The 19,330-nt window shown below is 50.7% G+C and overlaps 1 protein-coding gene across 3 annotated transcripts in view; it reads right to left on the bottom strand.

The window, feature by feature from the left end:
- The window catches only part of Eln (elastin), a 42,053-nt gene extending 28,641 nt beyond the window's left edge, over nt 1–13,412 (bottom strand). The window contains exons 1-4 of one of the 3 annotated variants that reach the window (XM_050166123.1): nt 13,191–13,412; nt 5,169–5,231; nt 3,638–3,670; nt 2,797–2,829 (exon numbers count right to left, since the gene is read on the bottom strand). In XM_050166123.1, the coding sequence (XP_050022080.1) occupies nt 2,797–2,829; nt 3,638–3,670; nt 5,169–5,231; nt 13,191–13,275 (214 nt within the window). In that variant the 5' untranslated portion in view covers nt 13,276–13,412. The remainder of the gene's footprint in view (nt 1–2,796; nt 2,830–3,637; nt 3,671–5,168; nt 5,232–13,190) is intronic. The other 2 variants (XM_050166124.1, XM_050166122.1) reach the window with 2 other exon arrangements.
- Nucleotides 13,413–19,330: the final 5,918 nt, after the last annotated feature.

The following is a 19,330-nucleotide window of genomic DNA, read 5'->3' as shown; positions in this document are numbered from 1 at the left end:
CCAATATGACCTTGAACTCCTGATCCCCCCCCCCCCATCTGTAAATCCTGGTTGCTGAGAGGCACGTGCCTCCATGTTCTATTATGTAGCATTAGGGATGGAAACCAGGATTTCTGCATGTTAGGCAAGTGTTCTTGTTCTACCAACCAAAAGAGCTGCCACAAACCCAGCCTTTTTTTTTTTTTTTTTTTTTTTTTTAAAGAAAGGGTCTCACTGTGTAGCCCTGGCTAGCTGGCTTGGAACTTGCTATGTAGACCAGGCTGGCCTCAAATTCATAGATATCTGCCTGTCTCTACTTCTCAAGTGCTAGGGTTAAAGTCGCGTGTCATTATGTCTGGTTTTTACCTATCTATCTGTCTGTCTGTCTATCTATCTATCTACCTACTTATCTATCTATTTATCTATCTCTCATCTTCTGCCTTCCTGACTTAGAGTCTCACTGTATAATTCAGGCTGATTTTGAACTTGTATATAGCCCAGACTGGCCTTGAACTGGTGATTTTCCTGCCTCAGTTTCCACAACACTTAACTCACTCTGTAGCCTGAACTCAAGGTCCTCTGGCCTCTGCCTCTTGAATGCTGGAAAGATAGGCTTCTACCCCTGTGCTCGGCTCATATGCCCATCTACTTGTGGCTTCCATGATCCCTACTTTCTTAGGACCACTGACTTTGTGAGCAGGGAGCACCTACTATGTGCAGCCTAGATGGGTGTCCCATGGATACTCATCCTGGCTCCTTCTCATCGTTGCCCATACCCCTTGTTTGTAGTGGCTGGCCAGCCTGCTGGCCTCCAGCTGGTGCTCTGGGTGTGGGCAGGGCTGGCTCCCAGCTGCCTGGTCCCCCACTGAGAGCTCAGGCAGGGAGGGGCCAGCCTACAGCACCCACATGGAGGAGCAGCTGCCAAGTCACCCACCCCTGCTCCCTGGGGATTAATTGTTCCCAAACACGATCTGTACAATCCCTACACCCCATCCCATCCTGCCTGGGCAGGCCCGGACATCCCTCTAGCCAGGATGTGGGGACCTTCATCGGGTTATTCATGGTAGCCTGGCCAAGCCTGTTACATACTTCAGTCTATGTATCCTGAGGCTAAAAGATGACCGTAGGAACTGGACCTGGTAGCACATGCCTACCGTTTCAGCTACTCAGGAGGCTGAGGCAGGAGGATCTATATATCAAGGCCTGTCTGGGTTATATAGTTCAAGGTCAGCCTGAACAACTTAGGGAGATCCTGTATTAAAAATAAGATGGCTCAGTGGGTGAAGGCCCTTGTCACTAAGCCTACAATACAACATGAGTTCGATTATTGGAACCTACAAGGTGGAAGAAGAGAATCAATGCTCAAAAGTTACCCTCTGACCTCTATAGGCACACTGGGGTACATGCATACTATACCCATAATAAATAAATGTACAAACCAATAAATGAATGTAGTTTTTGAAGAAATGTAAAACGAGATCCAGGGATGTAGTTCAGTGGTCGAGTGCTTGCCTTGCATATAACAGACTCTGAGTTCCATCTTTGGTACCACAAAGAGAATTAACGAGCCATGGAATCTCCTGGCTTTACAAATTCTCAGCCCCTAGAACCTAGCTTGTCCAGATGCCCCGTTCTTTTCCTCCCTTGCTGGCCCCGGTCCTGAAGTTTCACAACTCCCATAGAGTTTAGGGAAGGAGAATCAGCTTCTCGCACATTCATTAGTAGTTGGGTCATCTGTCATCAGGGTTTTGTAAGAGCAGTTGGACCTCCAACTGTCCAGGAGCATGTGACTTTGGAGCCAGGGTGGCAGGCACTGGGTGGGGATGCCTATGCCACATAGCATCACACACAGGGGAGGGGCATCAATATGACTAGGGTGCCGTGTGTGTGTGTGTGTGTGTGTGTGTGTGTGTGTGTGTGTATTAAGAGGGATGCAACACAGGGTTTCCAACTTGCTTACCCCTGTGTGATACTCCTAGCCCCTCACTGGGGGATTCTAGGCAGGGGCTCTACCCACTGAGCCACACTCCAGTCCCTCACTGGGGGATTCTAGGCAGGTGCTCTACCATTGACCTATATCCTCAGTATTCTTTCTACCTTTTATTCTGAAACAGGTCTTGATATCTATCTGAGGCTGACCTCTCTAACTCAGAATCCTCTTGTCTCAACCTTCTAAGGAGCTAAGATCACAGGTGTGTGCCGCCAGACCATGGCCTCCACCTGCTTCTTATTCCACAGCATTCTATTGAAAGACCCCCTGCCACTTTGCCACCTCAAAGCTGAGAGTGACCACTGTTGGAAGATCCCAGCACTGCTGATGAAGCAGAGCTATGATTTTTTTTTTCCTTACTAGAAAATTCCATGATCTAGACATAGCTGGAAAGAGGCTGGGAACAGGCAGGGAGGTCATCTGGGGCCAGGGGTCAGGTTTAGCTTAAAGTTGAGCTCACATCTGGGTCAGAAGTCAAATGTCTAGATATAGCATCTGGGGTCTTCCATTCTAAGTGCTGCCTTACAGGAGACCATGGGGCCCCCAGATGCTGCTTTATCTGAGACATCAGAGTTTTTTTTTTTTTTCTGGGACTGGGAGCAGAGGACACTCTCCAGGAAGCTGGCACATTGGGCCCATGCTGGACATAGGCCACTGAACTGCCCCCAACCTCCTGTGTCCGGCCAGCTTGTGGCCTGACTCTAGCCTGTTGATACCTGTTGATACCTGATAGCTGCTGCCTACAGCTCCCTCCTTTTGGATCCCTTGCCAGGCATGGCTCTGTGAGTCCTACCTTCCCCATTTCAGGGGCCTTGCTTAGATCTTACCTGGTTTAGGTGGTTTTCCTCCAGGTCCCAGAGCTGCAGAGAGAAGAGATGATGATGAATGGCAGGGAAGAAGTGACTCATTTCTCTCTCTGTCTCTGTCTGTCTGTCTGTCTGTCTGAGACAGGGACTCATCATAACCCAGGCTGGCCTCAAATCCATGATATAGCCAAGGATGACTTTGAACTCCTGAATCTCCTACCCCTTACTCCCAAGTTCTGGTATTACAGGCATGTACCTCCTCCCATCTCTTAGTACTTATCCATTGCTTACACCCGCCCCACAATAGAGGGTGAAGGCTGTATGTGGGTCTCTTCCTCAAGTGCTAAAGGTGATGCCTAGAAAGTTCTCTTGCTTAGTCATGGAGTCCCTGGGAGCCCATCTTTCCCTCTGGAGTTTGTTGAGTGACAGCTTCCCAGCTTGTTTTGAGATTATGTCTCGTGTCGTTCAGGCTGGTCTTGAACTTGCTATATAGTCAAGGATGACTCTGAATTCTTGATCCATAGTTTCTACCTCCTCAGTGCTGGGGTTATAGGCATGCACCAACATCTCCAGCAATTTATTAGTTTTTTCCCCCTCATGAGGAGTTAATCTCCACCTGGAAGGATTGTTGAGAAAGGAGATCAAAGAAAATATAAAAGTAGGTAGGGGCCATGAGGATCCTAAAAGGGCCATCAGGGTTTTGTTTTTAAGTAGGTCTCTTTCCCAGGGGATGCTCAACCTGTACAACATTAGTTGCTGGAATCTCTTGAAGACCTGAGGTCTAATTGTGTTGGGGGGGGGGGGGTCACGACGACACCAAGATGCTTTCATTGAGGAGCCTAAGGCTAGTTTCTGAGCTTACCTCCTGCTCCTCCCAGTCCTCCGATACCAGCCCCTATTGTGTGCATTGAGAGAGAGAAACATCAGAGGTTAGTATCCAGACAAGACACACCCCACCACCATCAAATTCTAGCTGTAGAACTTTGGGCAAGTCAACTCCTATGACCCAGTTTCTTTTTCTGTCTTACTGACTCAATAGCCTTGTGTCAGTTTGTCCTAGGATGGAACTAGAGGGACTTTTGACTTCATATCAGTTATTTTCTTTCCATTTTTTCATGTATGTGTGTCTGGTATGCGTGTGTATATGCATTGTACATGCTTTTGTGTGTGTGTGTGTGTGTGTGTGTGTGTGCATTCCTATGGAGGCCCAAAGTTGATGTCTAGAGTCATCCACCATCACTCTTGTACCTTATTCATTGGTGTGCAGGGTGTGCCAATCAAACCCCAAGTTCACCAGTGTGGATAGCTAGCTCGCTCCACGATTACAGGCATTCGCCATGACCCGTGGTTTATGAGATGCTGGGGCTTCACACACGCTAGGCTCTACCCATCAAGCTGCATCCCTAGCTTAGTCGCTCTATTTATCTTCTCTGTTATTAGCCTTTGGGGGATTGCCAAGAGTGGGATTAAAGCTTTGAGGACTGCGAACCCTTCCAATGACAGGAATGTGTGAAGGCGCCAGCCTCCTGACAGCAGGGATTATGCTCCATCTTGTACAGTATTTATGCTCTTAATATATGTTCCATTAGCAGCTTTTCTTAGGGTGGAGACTACGCAGCTCAAGCTGGCTTTGAACTTTTGACTCTCTATGTCTGGGATGCTACTGTTACAGATGGGTGCCTTCACATCTCGCTCTATTGATTGGATTGCTTTTTTTTTTTTTTTTTTTTTTTTTGAGGCAGGGTCTCTCACAACCCAGGCTGGCCTGAGCTCCTTCTATAGCCAAGGGATATTCTTGAATGTCTGTCCTTCCGTGCTGGGATTTACAGGTATGCAGCCACTATACCTGGTTTAAGCAGTGCTGGGGATGGTACCCGGGGTTTCACACATGCTAGGCAAACACTCTGCTAACTGAGCCACATCCCCAGCCTGGTTAACTTCTTCAGAAAATGGGCCTGATTTGCCTGTCCTCAGTGGCAGGAATGGAAATGTGATAACTTCTCTGGCCTATGAACTAGCTCAGTGGGTAAAGCTCATTTGCTGCCAAGCCTAACATATTGAGTTTCAGCCCTGGGACCCACACGGTGGTAGCAAAGATCCGATTCCCAAACGTTGTCCTATGGAACTGGGCATGGTGTCACATGCTTTTAATCCCAGCCCCCCAGAGGATCTCTGTGAGTTCCAGTCCAGCCAGGGATACACACTGGGGCTCTGTCTCAAAAAACAAAACAAACAAACCAAAAGAAACACCCAAACAAAAAGAGATGTTCTCTGACCGCCACGTGCAAGCCCTAAAAATAAGTGTAATAAAAATACTTAAAAATATTCTATCTCTCATGAGCAATCCATCCCCATCTATCATAAACAGGCATGTGGAAACTTCATGTACTTACCTGGATAATAGACTCCGCCAGGAACTCCACCAGGAACTCCACCAGGCACAGCTCCTGGAACCCCTAGAAGGAAGAGGGTAGACTCTGATTAGCCAGGCACTCAGGCTTTTTGTTTGATTGTTTTTGGGACAGGGTTTCACTATGTTGTGTAGCCCTGGCTGCCCTGGAGCTCGTTCTGTAAACCAGGCTGTCCTCAAACTCACAGACAGCCGCCTGCCACTGCCCCCTGAGGGCTGGGGTTAAAGACATCCACCACTACTGCCTGTCACCAACCGTGTTTTAATGAAGATATAGTTATTATGGTATTGTTTGTCTATAAATCAATGTCTGAGGGTAAACAACATATATATATATATATTATAAATAAAATATTATATTGGTTCCTTTTGTGTATGTGTGCTTAGCAAGCACTCTACCACTGAACCACACCCCAGCCCCTCACTGGAGGATTCTGGGCAGGGGCTCTGCCACTGAGCCACACCCCAGCCCCTCACTGGGAGGTTCTAGGCAGGGGCTCTACCACTGAGCCACACCCCAGCCCCTCACTGGTGGATTCTAGGAAGGAGCTCTACCACCGACTTGACCCCAGTTCTTGTTTTATTTATTGAGACAGGTCCTCACTATGTGGTTCAGACTTTTCTTGATCTTGCACCTCCTTCCCCCATCCCCTGCCTCCTGAGAAGCCAAGATTATAAGCATGAACCACCCCACCTGACTTTGTATTTTCTCATTCTTCCCAAAGTGTCTCAGTGAAGCCGGAGGGGCAGAAGTTCTGAATTGTAGTTGTAGTAGACTTGAAATCAGGCCCAGAGAGGTTAAGGGAAGTGGTTGGGGCCACACAGCTGGGTAAACATGAAGCCTGGAGCAAACCCAGGCCACTTCTCTGAGCAGGAGGCTTAACACTGTTGACGAGAAGGGACCTGCCTGTGGTTGTGACTGGACGTTGGGCAAGGGACTCTGCCTACCTGCTTTACCCATGACTTTGCTCAGAGCTGGGTGGTAAGGCTGGAGTCAAATGTAAGAGGGCAGGCTGGGTGGTGACATCAGTTAGGAGTTAGCTGCTGTCTGGCTTCAGCCATTCCCACTCTGGTAGGATAGTGCTAGGTCAGTGTCCTTGCCCCCTGGGCAACTCTCTTTGGGTGGGGTTCTGGCCGCTGACCCAGGGCTGTTTTGGGAGGCGCCAGGGACTGGAGGGGGTGGGAACACCATGAATGAGCCAATCGAATAGTTTCCTAAGGAACAGTTAATTCCAAGCCAAGGTCACGAATTTAGTCCCCAGGGACCAGCCAAAGCTTTCATTGGAGATGCTGGCCCTGGAGTTGTTGTCATGGCAACAAATGGAGACTCCTATACTGAGCCATGACCTCTAATCTTGACAAGTCACCTTGTCACCAGGGCCCAAACTCTACTTTGCTGAAGGGACCCTGAGAGTCATATGGTGAGGGATGCAAGGTGGGTGCCAGCCAGTCATGTAGCTCTTCAGTGGGTTCAGGGAGACCTCTCAGCCAGATGTCTGTGTGTCTGGTCTCAGACACTCGGTGACAATACACAGCTGGGCCTGCCTGGTCCCTGGACCTTGTCATCCTAAGCAGAGTTAGGAATGTCTAGCCGCCATGGCAGATTGTACTAAAGTCCTGGCGCCACCACCTTCTGGGGTCTGTGCCCCTCCCCTTTCAACCCTTGAGAGACTAAGAGCCAGGCCTGGATGGTCTGCTCAGAGCCTGGGGGCTCAGGGAGGGTGGCCCCAGGGATCTGAGTCTGCAGGAAACAGACTTCTAGCATTGTCCTGAGCTGCCAAACACACATGGCCCCCCAAGCTTTTGATACCCTCCCAGGCTCTGGCCTCCAGCTCTGAGCCCCAAGTGGGGAGTTCCAGTCTCTGCCTCTCTCCTGCACTTTCTCTCCTTCTCTTCCTGTTCTTTCCGGTCTCCAGCCCCAGAGCTGCCTGTGGGAACAACAGGAACAAGGGAACAATGTGGTGGGAACAGCAAGGGGACCCAGGGCATGGCCCTCTGGCTTCTCTCCCAGCTCCTCATTCGGTGTGTGACCTCAGGCAAGTAACTGCATCTCCCCAGTGCTGGGGTGACAGACCTATGCCACCCCACCTGGTTTGTTTCAGGCCTGGGAATAGAACCCAGGGCTTCATGCTCGCTAGGCACTCACCCTGCCAACGGAACCACCTCCTTAGCTAAGCCTCACTTTTTTTTTCTTCCTCACAATGTAGGTGTGAGGTTTGCTGCTTCGCATGGTTGCAAGCATTCAAATGAAAGGACAGATCCTAGTCAGACCCCCACACAGAAATAATTGTTAAAAGAAGGTGCTGGTGATCTTGGGTCCCCTGTTTTCTCTTAGTGCGTGGCTAGGCTCAGGTATACAATAGGTACTCAAATGATGAGGGAGGGAGGCAGAGAGATTGGGTTGTGTCTGATTTGTTTCCTCACTCCCCATAAGGCCCCTGGGGGTGGTCTTGCTGAGCCCCTGATTTGACGAAACCCTACCTCCTCTCTCTTAGCGTTCTGTTCTCCAACACCCTGTCTATAACCAGGTTCCCTCTTGAGGGCGCTGTTACTTCCCCTCTCTCCAGCTCCTCTCTTTTCCACAACTGTGTTTCATAGCCCAATCACATTGGTCCAGCGTCACACCCAACCCGGGACACCCCGGATAGTTGGAATGTTGTTTTGAGACCGGATCTCATTGTGTAGTATAAACTGGTTTCAAACATGAAGATTCTCCAGCCTCAGCCACTGGAGCGCTGAGAGGGCAGGCATGTGCCACCAGGTCTGGCTAGAGTTTTTGATTCCTGTTTTTCACTGAGAAAACAGAGAAGGCTGAGTAGCTGCCTTCTCTTATCTTGGCTGCCAAGCCTCATGGCTTGAGTTCAAGCCCCAGAACCCGCATGGCGGAGGGGAAGAGTTGACTCCCCGTCATTGTTCTCTGATCAACCCCCACAGTGATATGTGCAGATAGACACAATAAATATAATAAGAATAAAGGACTCTGTAGGTAGGACATGTGGGCACACACCTGTAATTCCCGTACCCAGAGGCGGAGACAGGAGGAGTGTGAGTCTGAGATCACGTTGCACTTCCTAGAGAGATGGAGGCTTTCCTGGGCTACACAGCGAGGTTCAGGCTAGCCTGTGCAACATAGCAAACCCCTTGTCTCAAAAATCATACACTGCTTATGGAGGTCTCCCCGCCCCCCATGGTCTTCATTCCCACCGTCTCTCCTTTGTACCAGCGGGGTTTCCTACTGAGAACATCCTCACCTCCCTCCAAGTCCTCTTCTGCTGCTCCTTCTCCTAGCCCGCCACAGTTTCTCCTGCCTTCAGTGCTCAGTCGGCCACAAGCAGCTGGCTTGGAACACACTTGTGTCTTGTTTTATGTGAGTCTGGCTCATTCCTCCTGCTAGCCTTGGGGCGAATCTCATCTCTCACATGTGTGAATCATGACCCTAGACTCCCAGGGATCCGAACAGTCCTCTGACCTGGGCTAGAAGCCCCGAAAACACCCCTTAGTCCTCTGCCTGTAAACTCTCCAAGAAGGGAGATTTTCAACCCTTTGGTCTGTGTGGTCTGCACTTGGTTTGCTCCTGGGCGGCAGCCTGCTCCTCAGCGCCTCAGATTGTTTTTGGTTTTGCCTTCCTCTCTTCCTCCCTCCCCTCCCTTTGCCTAATTCTCCTCTCCTCTCCTCCTCTTCCCTCCCCTCCTTTTCTCTTTTCTCCTGTCTCCTCTTTTCTAACACAGGGCTTCTTTGTAGCCTAGGCTAGCTTGAACTCTGTATATAGCTTAGGCTGGATTTGGGTTTACAATCCTGTCTCAGCATCCTAAATCCTGGGGGATTAAAGGCCTGGGTTCCCATATTCAGTTAAATTTTTCTCTCAAGAGTCCCCTCAGATTCTCTGGAGAACCCTCCCTGAGTCCTCTCCATTTCGGTTACCTGTTTATATACCAATCACCAGGAAGAATTAAGCCTTAGAAACTGGGCTGGGTAGGGCAGGGGCAGTGATGGGCACTGGTAATTCTGGTACTTGGCAGGCAGAGGCAGGAGGATTGCTGTAAACTGGAAAGGACAATATGTCCTACCTACCACGTTCCAGGCCAGCCAGAGTTACATATTCGAGAAACAAAAGTATTCTTTAACCTTAGGAAATTGGATCCAGGTTCAGTGGCTCACAGATGTAATTCCAGCTTCCGGGAAGTGGAAGTGGAAGTGGGAAGGAAGATCAGGAGTTCAAGGTCACCCTCAACCACAAAGTGAATTCAAGGTCAGGTTGGCCAATATATGACCTTGTCTCAATAAAACAAAAACAAACACACAAACAAAAAACAAAACAAAAAACCCATCTTAGAGGTTGGTCTTTTAGCTCAGAGGTAGCACACTTGCCCAGCCTGCACAAAGCTTTGGGTTCAGTCCCCAGCACAACCCCTCCCTAAACAAACAAGCAAACAAACAAAAAGAACAAACAACAACAACAGAACAATAAAAACCAAACAAAACCCCAAAATAACAAAAATCAATAACAAATAAATAATTTTAAAAAACCTAGAAAAATAAAGATAGGAGCTAATTTCATGGCTCATCAGATCCTTAGCAAATTGTAAGAGAAAGTCACTCCACAGCTTTGCTGTCCCATGATCCTCCAGTGGATATATTTTTGGCAGCTGTCAAGTCGCTACTGTTACCCTTGCACCCAAACCCCAGGGATGCTTAGGGACTGGGTGCTAAAAATAGGGATTTTTTTTTCCCTTCCGCAGCCAGGGAAACTGAGAGTCAACCAGACACAGCACCTTGGCCTGATATCTACGCACATTTGACCTTGCCACTAGGAGGTTAGCGGGGCTAACGGGTCCTGGCAGGGGGCTCTGCCAAGCCCAAATCCAGTGGGGCAGCCTGGATCGAGCAGAGAAAACCTCGCCAAGATGCTTGTTGTGTGTGTTTGCCAGACCCTTTGCAAGAGTTGTCCATGCTCCTGCGTTTGGGTGAGCTATCCCTTGCTCCAACCAGATGCCCAGAGTTGGATCAAGGCACTAAATCTTTGGCAGCTTATCAGAGGCACCTGGGGAGCTGTCAACCCTCAAATCCCTCGAACAAGAGCCTCCACAGATCAAATAGAGGAAGAATTCTTAGGTCATAGCATAGGTCCAGGAAACAGTCATGCCCGTCAGGTTTATCCTGACTGAGATAAACCTTCAGCGTGTAAATGGGGAGGGGGGTAACGGAAAACATTTCTGGGGTCAGGAAGATCACCGAACTTCGTTTTATGTCCAATCCTCCAACATGTACTTTTTTGAAGGAAGAGTTTCTTGTAGCCCAGGCTAGCCTAGAACTCACTCTATAGATGATGGTATTGAAGCCCTGATTCTCCTGTCTCCATCTTTCCAAAGTGCAAGGCTGCTATAGGCAAAAGTGCTACCATGCTTGATTTTTTTTTTCTCCTTTTGGTGACCTTTTATTTTAATTTTGTTTTGGGGGGCTAGAGTCTCACCATCTAGCACAGGCTGGCTTGAAATTCTCTATGTGGCACAGGACTCACATCCACGGTGATCCCGCTGTCCTAGTCTCGGGAGCTCCTGAGCCACACCTGGTTTATATATCCCCTCTAACACAGGGGCTGACGCAAGCCATTAGTCAGAGGAAATGTTACTATCACCCCCATCAGTGACGAGGAACTGGTGCCCATGACATCTTTCTCTTGGGGAGACTGGGATCCCCCCAGGACCAGACAGGTGGGAGACTAGGTAGGTGTGACCAATGTCCAGTCCCGCGCAGATCTCTGACCTCTTAGGAGTTCAGTGGACTCAGAACAAATCTTGAAAGGCCTCATCAATCCACGTGCCTCTTGCTTGGACCTAGTGACTCTGGCCACCTGGGACAGAGTTGAGATTTATCTTCACGGGGGAATGATGCCAGCTGAGTTCTGAGTGATGTCACCCAGGCTACAAGGGGGGAGGGTTTGTTCTGCCCTTATAGGAAGACTCCGCCCCAGGGCTGCCTCTCCCCAGTATTCCCTGGCACTTCCCCCACCCCCCTCCGTTTTCTTTTTCTTTTTTTGACTCAGGGCAGAAAGCTGACTGGTACTAACTTCCAGCGGTGGCCTTAGCCTGCCTCAGGCTCTATTTCTGTACCTTTCAAGAAAGGGTCTTGTGTAGCCCAGGCTAGCCTTGAACGCCCTCTAAAGCTAAGTGTGACCTTGAACTCCTGCTCTGTCTGCCTCCACCTCCTGAGAGCTGGGACCACAGGTGGGAGCCACCACCACACCTGGTTTGTGTGGTGCTGGGGGTAAAAGCCAGGTCTTCTGGCATGCGAGAAAAGTGCTCTATTAGCTGAGTTCCATCTCGTTCCTTTCTTATAGATTCTTTTGAGAGACGATCTTACTGTCTAGTTCAGGTTGCTCTCCAACTAGATAGCCTCCTGCCTCAGGTGTGTTCAGATAGTAGTTTCTTTATGATGAACTAGTATAACCATCGAGGGAGGAGGGTGGGCAGATGTTAGGTGACCACATCTGGAGCAGGAGGGGCAGGTGATCCAGAGTCACGGCTCTTAACCACTGGCTGGCTGAAGCTGCAGGGTCCTCCTGTTGGTGCCCATAACCCTCAGTCTTGTCCCAGTCTAGGAACTCTTGTCCTCCAGTGGGCTCCTACCCTGAGCAGGTCAGTCTCACGGACCTGCTGCTGCTCCCACCCAGCCTCTGACCACAGCCCAGCCCTGCCCTGCCCTGCCCTGCCCCACCCTGCCCTGAAGCCCCCTGTCCCCAGTTCAAGTTCCGGTTCCCACGACAAGGAGGGCTCTTGCGGAAACCAGATTCCACCTAGATGACCTCAGCAGATGGCCCATGGGTTTGCACCTCTTTCCCCATGGCCGGATGCACCTTCCCTCTGCAAGCTGTCTCCTTCCTCCCCCATAAGCCAATGTGCCTGGTCCGGACACATAGCAGAGGACCAGAATGATAACTGGCAGCTCAGTGTAGCCTCTGACACCAGCTGTGCCCTGTCTGCTGGGAGATGGGCACCTTTTCCAGCTCACCCCCCTGGCCTGTACTCCACCCCAGGAAACCCTCCTACGGCAAGGACTCGCACACACTTACAGTGACAACCTACACCTGGGCACCAGACTTCTTCAGGATGTTGGTTTTTTCGAGAAGGTGTCACTTAGCCCATATGGCCTTGAACTCACTACTGTGTGGGGGCCACCACACAGGTGTGCATCACCATGCCAATCTAGTTCACCCAGGGCTTTGTGCGTATTTAGCAAGCGCTCTACCAACAAAGACATCCTTAACCCCCATTCGTGTTGTTGTTGTTGTTTTTGTTTTGTTTTTGAGTTGGCATCTAGTTGGCTTTGAATTTACATGCTGGGAACACAGGTGTGGCTCACCACGCCCAACTGTGTGTTGGACTTTGGCAGGTCCCACCAGACAACTTCATGGTTGCCTCCCTCCACCTCCACCTGTCTAGGGATGGACTCCTCAACAGACCATACCTTTCCCAGATACTCCTCCTTCAGGGACATGATCGGCCAGATCCTCACATTGACACCTGTGCAACACAGTGTGAAACACCACACACACACACACACATACACACACACACACACACACACACGTGCGCGCACGCACACTCCCAGCATCCCCCCCAAGCAACCAGGATAGTAGGATAGTCTCTCTCCAGGCTGGTATGTGTACAAGTGTGCAAACCGCCTCCACTGGACAAGCACCCAGGTGGCTCCGAGGACCGCCCCCCTCTCGAGCTTGGACAGAGGCTAGGGACCATCCTGATTTGTGGAATGTATGTTTGACAGGATCCCCCTCCACGGAGCTAGCTCTCTAGAGGAGACAGTTCCCAGGACCCTGCCTGGAAGAGGGAGAGGGGATCTGGAGGCGAAGGGCTCATCCATCTCCGGGATCCCCCATCAGTCTTGTCTCCTGGCAGGCTGGGTCCCGCAGATGTGGGCAGTGTGGGACCGGCGAGGGGCAGTGTGGGACCGGCGAGGGGCAGTGTGGGACCGGCGAGGGGCCCCTTACCTCCAGGCTGCGCGGGATGGAGGAGGTTGAGCAAGAAGATCAGCAAAACGCCAGGCTGCGGGACTGCCGCTGTCAGACTCGCCATCTCGGGGAGGACTGCCCCAGCCTGCTCTCTGCGCCTCGTTTTATCCCCAAAGCGTAATTGCTGCCTGGTAGGCTGCTGTGAGGGAGGGAGGGAGGGATAGAGGGCGGGTGGGAGGAGGGCGGGAGGAGGGGGAGCTGGGAGAGGGGGTCGCGGGGGAGGGGGCAATTACGAAAGGCCAGGCTCGCAAGCCTCCTAGGCTGAATCTGCCTGGACCATGGGTCTATTTTCCTGCACACACACACACACACACACACACACACACACACACACACACACACACACGCGTGCGCGGCTTTCCCTCTGTAGCTGTTTGCTTGCTCCTGGCCCTGTTCCCGCCAGAAAGTGCGAGGGGGCCTTTGCCAGGACAGTCCTCTGGAGAGGAAGCAGGAGGGAGGGCCCAGGCAGCCCGGCCAAAAAATCCCAGCCCTAGCCAAGGCTGGAGTAGCCAGGCCCCCGCCCCTCTGCCTGGGCCCCAGGCCCAGTGTGGGGACACAGGCCAGCTGTCCCGCGCCTCAGCTCCCACCCTGGCCCTGAAGACACCCCGACACCCCCAAGCCTAGCTAAAGACAGACCTTACCCAAAACTGGACTGGGAAGGTTGATGGGTCTAAAGGGGTCTGCCTATAGAGTCTGTAGGCAGAATTGCCTGGGAGAGAAAACCAGAGGGTATGGCACCGTGGGGCATTTTGGGGACAGAATGGGGATACTGACATATGATCTATTCATTGTGGTTGAGACAAGGTCTTAGTCATCTGTTTGAAGCCAGGGAAAGGGTGTTGGATAAGTCTAGTATCTACGGTTGCAGAAACCAAGGGGCTGAAGTCAGGTGAACGGCTTGGGAGTGAAAGTCATATATTTAGTGTCTCCCTTAGGACTCCAAGATACTCCTTGCATAAGGTGTTGGTTGGTTTTGTACGGGCCACGAACATAGCTTTGCACCATCCCTGAGCAAACCAGTGTCCAACAGAGGTCAAACTGGATCCTAAGTGCCAGTGCCTGGTGGGGAACATGGAGGCGGGAGCTCCGTGCAGATGATGATCAGCTCAGTATTCTCATTGCTTGGTCACCACCTGTCCTAAGCTGAGCACCACTAGCTCTAGCCTGGATCTGAAACCATTCTTTTGGCGCCTCTGGGAAGGCTTGAGGATGCTATTCCTCTGTTGACCAGAAGGGGGCAGCCTTTACTGAACCAACAGAACTGTCCCGTCAGGAAAGTGTAGTGCCCTGGCCACCCGATCCTTGAGCATATGGGGACCCTGGGAGGTTTTGGGGAGGTGAAGGGATGGGTCAAGGGAAGGTTATGTCATTCCAAGACCCCTGCATGTATGAAGGAAATGTGGGTGCTACAGGATAGGAGCCCATGATGATTGCCTGCTCTAGGTCATATTTGGTCGGAGGAAAAAGTCCACCGTTTGTCCTGGGGTTTTTCTCCTGCAGGAAGTGGCTCAGAGGGCTATGTTAAAGATATCTGTCTAGCACAGGGCATAGAGGAGTCTGCAGCTCTGATAGTAATGGCCAGGAGGGAAGAGACCAAAGGCAGGTGGCTTAGGTGGATCTGGGCTCACTTTTGGGACTCTGTTTTTCTTTCCTTTTCCCCTTTTCTTTTGTCTCCCTCTCTCCTTCCTTCCTTCCTTCCTTCCTTCCTTCCTTCCTTCCTTCCATTCCTTCCTCCATAATTTCTTCTTCTCTCTTTCCTCCCTCCCCCTCTCTTCCTTCCCCCTCCTCCTCTCCTTCATTCTCTTCATCCCTTCCTCCAACATGGTCATTGTCTCACTATAGAACCCAGGCTGACCTTGATCCTCCTGCCTCAGCCTCCTGAGTATTGGGATGACTGGTGTTCACCACTGAACACAGCTAGTTCTAGCACTTTCTAGAGGACAACTCCCTAGAGTCCACTTGCCTCGTGTGTTAGCTGATGTCAATTACCCTCAACTTGGAGATGATGGTGAAGGCGAAGAAAGTGTGGGTGCGTGTCTCTGTCCCATGCCTAGACGTGTGCTGTATCCCTTCGGTGCCGACAGCACCATGGCTGAAGCTAGCTCTGCAAGCTCTGTCCCTGTTTGTGGTGTAGCTGTATGGCTTGATTGAGTCTCGAGACCCTGGGCAGTCTTTCCCTTTTCTGTGGTCTACCAGCTATGCTACGGAATCACCAGCACTTTGGAAAGTGGGGGGATGTGATGGGAGAGTCCTCTCAAAGCTGGGCATGGCACCTTGGAGGCTGCAACATGAGGACAGAGTGTTTATTACCAGCATGGGCTATATAGCAAGCTCTAGGTTAGCCTGGGCTGGAGAGGTATAGTGGTACGTTCCTGGAATCTCAGCACTTAGGAGGTAGAGGCAGGAAGACCAGGAGTCCAAAGTCATCCTTGTTAGTGAATTTGAGGCCAGCCTGGGGTACGTGGGACTCTTAAAAACAAACAAACAAACAAACAAAAAACCCCTAAAAATCAAACCAAAATATGAGATCATGAGAGAAAGAGAGAGAGAGAGAGAGAGAGAAATTCAAGTGAGCAAGAACATGGGAACCGTCTAGAAACTGCACAGCATGTGTGTAGCTCTTTTGTAGTGTGTGTTTTGGGGTGTGTGTGTGTGTGTCCTGAGTGCATAGAAGATTCAAGAGCCCGAAGTCCCCAGTCTATCCTTTGCTGGGAAAAGGGACTACGCCGTGGGCAGGGCCTGAGGCTCCAAGCCATAGATGAGGAGAGCAGCGGGGCTGGTGGGGAGCTGGGCCCCACTCCTCTTGGAGTAGTGACGCGGGCAGGAACTGGCTTGCAGACTTGCAAACCACAGTCTGCTTGGAGTTTTATTAATTCCAGGACTGGGAGAGGGGTTGGAGCCAGCAGGAGAGACTTTCTGTGGGGATCCAGGAGAGGTACAGAGGGAGGACTTGCTAGGATAGGCTTCGGGCTGTCGGGCCAGGGCCCTGCTTTGTGCCCCAGTTTTTGATCTCTTGAACTCAGTGCTGCAGCTGGCTTCATATATTGCTGCAAAAGGCTCCATGTACCTGCAGCGGAGGGCGGGGCGGATCCTCTGCATGCCTCATCCATGCAAGCTAATGCAGCAGTGACCAGGCAAAGGCTAAGAATGCCAGTCATGGACTGACATATCCATTCATTAGCCAGTTGTTGGAACATTCCACAAATCCAGCAGTCCTCAAATGCTCAGTGCCACCTCCCTGGATAGCGGACAGATGCAATGAGCTCATTTACCAAATGACTCTGACTCTCTGAGCGTGGCTGGGTGCCCTTGACCAAGATCACTGACAAATTCCAATGCCTGCAGGGTGCCCAGCTCGCCGTGGGCTAAGGGGTGTCTAGGAGAGTCATTTGGGCAAAGTCTGTGATGGGCTCCTGCTCGTCCAGGGCTCTGTTCTGGAGGGACATAAAATCTAGCTTCCATTGGCTCTAAGAACATCAGCAATTTGTGCAGAGACCCTCAGTAGCCATTCAGGTAACTGTAAGCCCTTCCTTCCTTCCTTTCTTCTGCAGACCTGGGGATAACATCTGGGGCTTTGCATTGGTTAGGTAAACACTCTACCACTGAGCCACACCCCAGCCCCTCCCTGGGGGATTCTAGGCAGGGGCTCTACCACTGAGCCACATCCCAGCCCCTCCCTGGGGGATTCTAGGCAGGGGCTCTACCACTGAGCTATACCCCAGCCCCTCACTGGGGGATTCTAGGCGGAGTTCTACCACTGAGCCACACCCCAGCCCCTCACTGGGGGATTCTAGGCAGGTGCTCTACCACTGAGCCACCTCCCAGCCCCTGACTTAGTGGCAGATTCTAGGCTGACCCTTCACCACTGACCTACATTCTTAGCCCTTTTTGTCTTCTGTTTCAAGCCAGGGTCTTGCTAAGTGGCACAGGATAGCTCTGAACTTGCTTACTATGTAGTTTCGAGGCTGGCCTCGAAACCTGTGATTCTCCCACCTCAGTCTCTTAAATGGCTAGGACGACAGGCATGCATCACCATCGCCAGTTCAGTATCCAGGCTTCTGAGTCTGGCCTCCCAAGCCCTGTACCCACTCCCTGACTGGCCTGGGCTCCCCAGCTCCCAAGCTGCTACCTAGGTTGGGGTACTACGCAATTGGTGAGTTCCCAGGTCCTGGAATATCTTCTTCCATCCTGTTTCCTGAACCATTTTGGAGATCCATAGAACAGAGTCCTTTGGGGTCCGTTTCCTTTTCTCATCTCAGCAGTAGCTTGCTGTCATGGCTGGCGGACAGAAGGACCCACCGGTTGAGCCAAGAGCACCAGTGAGACTTCCAGAAAATGCAGGTAGAGACCGCTGGTGTAGACAGATCTCTCCCATCCCTGGGGAATGCTTGGGTGTTCTTCCTTGTCCACAGAGGGCCTTGCCAAGATTCTGTGAGGGACAGACACACATTGGGGGCTAGCCTGGGCAGAACTGAATTCAGGTAGCACCTTTGTTCTGTTTTGTCCTTGGGAAACTTAAGACCGGCTGGCAGTCGTTCATACTTTAGTGTGAGCAAGTGCCCTGCCTCAAGCTAATCCCAGAGGAAACAGAGTTAATAGGTTACATTAGTAGAACATGAATTTTCCTATGCACGGAACAGAGGCTTGGGAAGGAAATACGTACGAGCAGGGACAGAGACCCAAGAGCAGAATATGCTTCCCCCAGCTTCTTACTGCACACAGATACCCATTCTCCTCTGGTTTCATTTTAATTGCTAATGAATATTTATTCTTAAATATTTTTTTTTTTTGTGGCACTAGGGATGGGATCCAGAGCTTCATGCAAACACTACCAACTGAGTTACCCTCTCTGCTCCCCTACACTCATTTAAACTATGTAGCCTGTGCTGGCCTTGAGTCTGAGTGCTCTCCCAGCCTCTTGAGTGTGGGACTCTAGGCCTGTATCATTAAGGCCAGCCTCTTCCTCTGATTTTATTTTATTATTATTATTATTAATTTGGATTTTCAAGACAGGGTTTCTCTGTAGCATTTTGGTTCCTGTCCTGGAACTAGCTCTTGTAGACCAGACTGGCCTCGAACTCACAGAGATCCGCCTGCCTTTGCCTTTGCCTTTCTTTGCCTCTGAGTGCTGGGATTAAAGGCGTGCGCCACCACCGCCTGGCCTTCCTCTGATTTTAAATCTCCTAGTAGCTCCATAAAATAAAAGAAACTCAGAGCTGGTACTATGGCTCAGTGGGTAAAGGGGCTTGCTGTTAATCCCAAGGACCTGAGTTCAATATCTGGAACCCACAAGGTGGAAAGTGAGATTCATTCCCCTTCACCTGCAGGATGTGACACATGCACACACACACACAAATAAATAAATAAATGTAATAAAAGTAAGCCTAAAGTGAACATTAATTTTAATAATATGCTATATCAAACCAACACACTTGAAATATTATCATTTTGCAGGTAATTTATGTAAAATCATAAGATATTTTGCATTCTTGTTTTGTACTAATTCTCAAAACTGCTGTGCTTTCGCATTTATGGTGCATCTTTTCCCGGATTAGCTACTTTTAAGGGCTTGATAACCACAGGTGGCCAGTGGCCCTGGCAGAAGGAAGTGAAGGCTTAGACTAAGAAGGGATGGGTGACAATGAGGGCGACCTAGCTATGGTGAGTGGGAGGGAACATGCAGAGATACGAACGCTGATGTGATGTGGGGGTTTACAGCAAGATAGGGCTTGTCAGGGGCTGGGGTGTGGCTCAGTGGGAGAGCACCTGCCTAGAATCCCCCAGTGAGGGGCTGGGGTGTGGCTCAGTGGGAGAGCCCCTGCCTAGAATCCCCCAGTGAGGGGCTGGGGTGTGGCTCAGCAACAGAGTGCTTGCCTATAATCTTTATTGAGGGGCTGTGCTTGTGGCTTTAGTGGTAGAGCACCTACCTAGTATATGCTAGGCCCTGGGTGCCATTCCTGGTGTCCCAGAAAACAAAGGAAAAATATCAACCATCAGAGTCATGTCTGTGGGTATAGTCTATGACACCATTTGGCACAGTGAAGTAGATGATGGTGGCCGGTTGAAGGGCAGGTGCAGAAAGAAATCCCTTCCCACAGACACTTGTGTCTTCCCTCCGC

Source organism: Alexandromys fortis, unplaced genomic scaffold (assembly GCF_014885135.2).
Source record: "Alexandromys fortis isolate MF-2015 unplaced genomic scaffold, M_Fortis_MF-2015_v1.1 scaffold_151, whole genome shotgun sequence".
NCBI lineage: Eukaryota > Metazoa > Chordata > Mammalia > Rodentia > Cricetidae > Alexandromys > Alexandromys fortis.
Note: the sequence above shows the minus strand (reverse complement) of the source record. Positions and strands in the feature narration are given on the sequence as shown.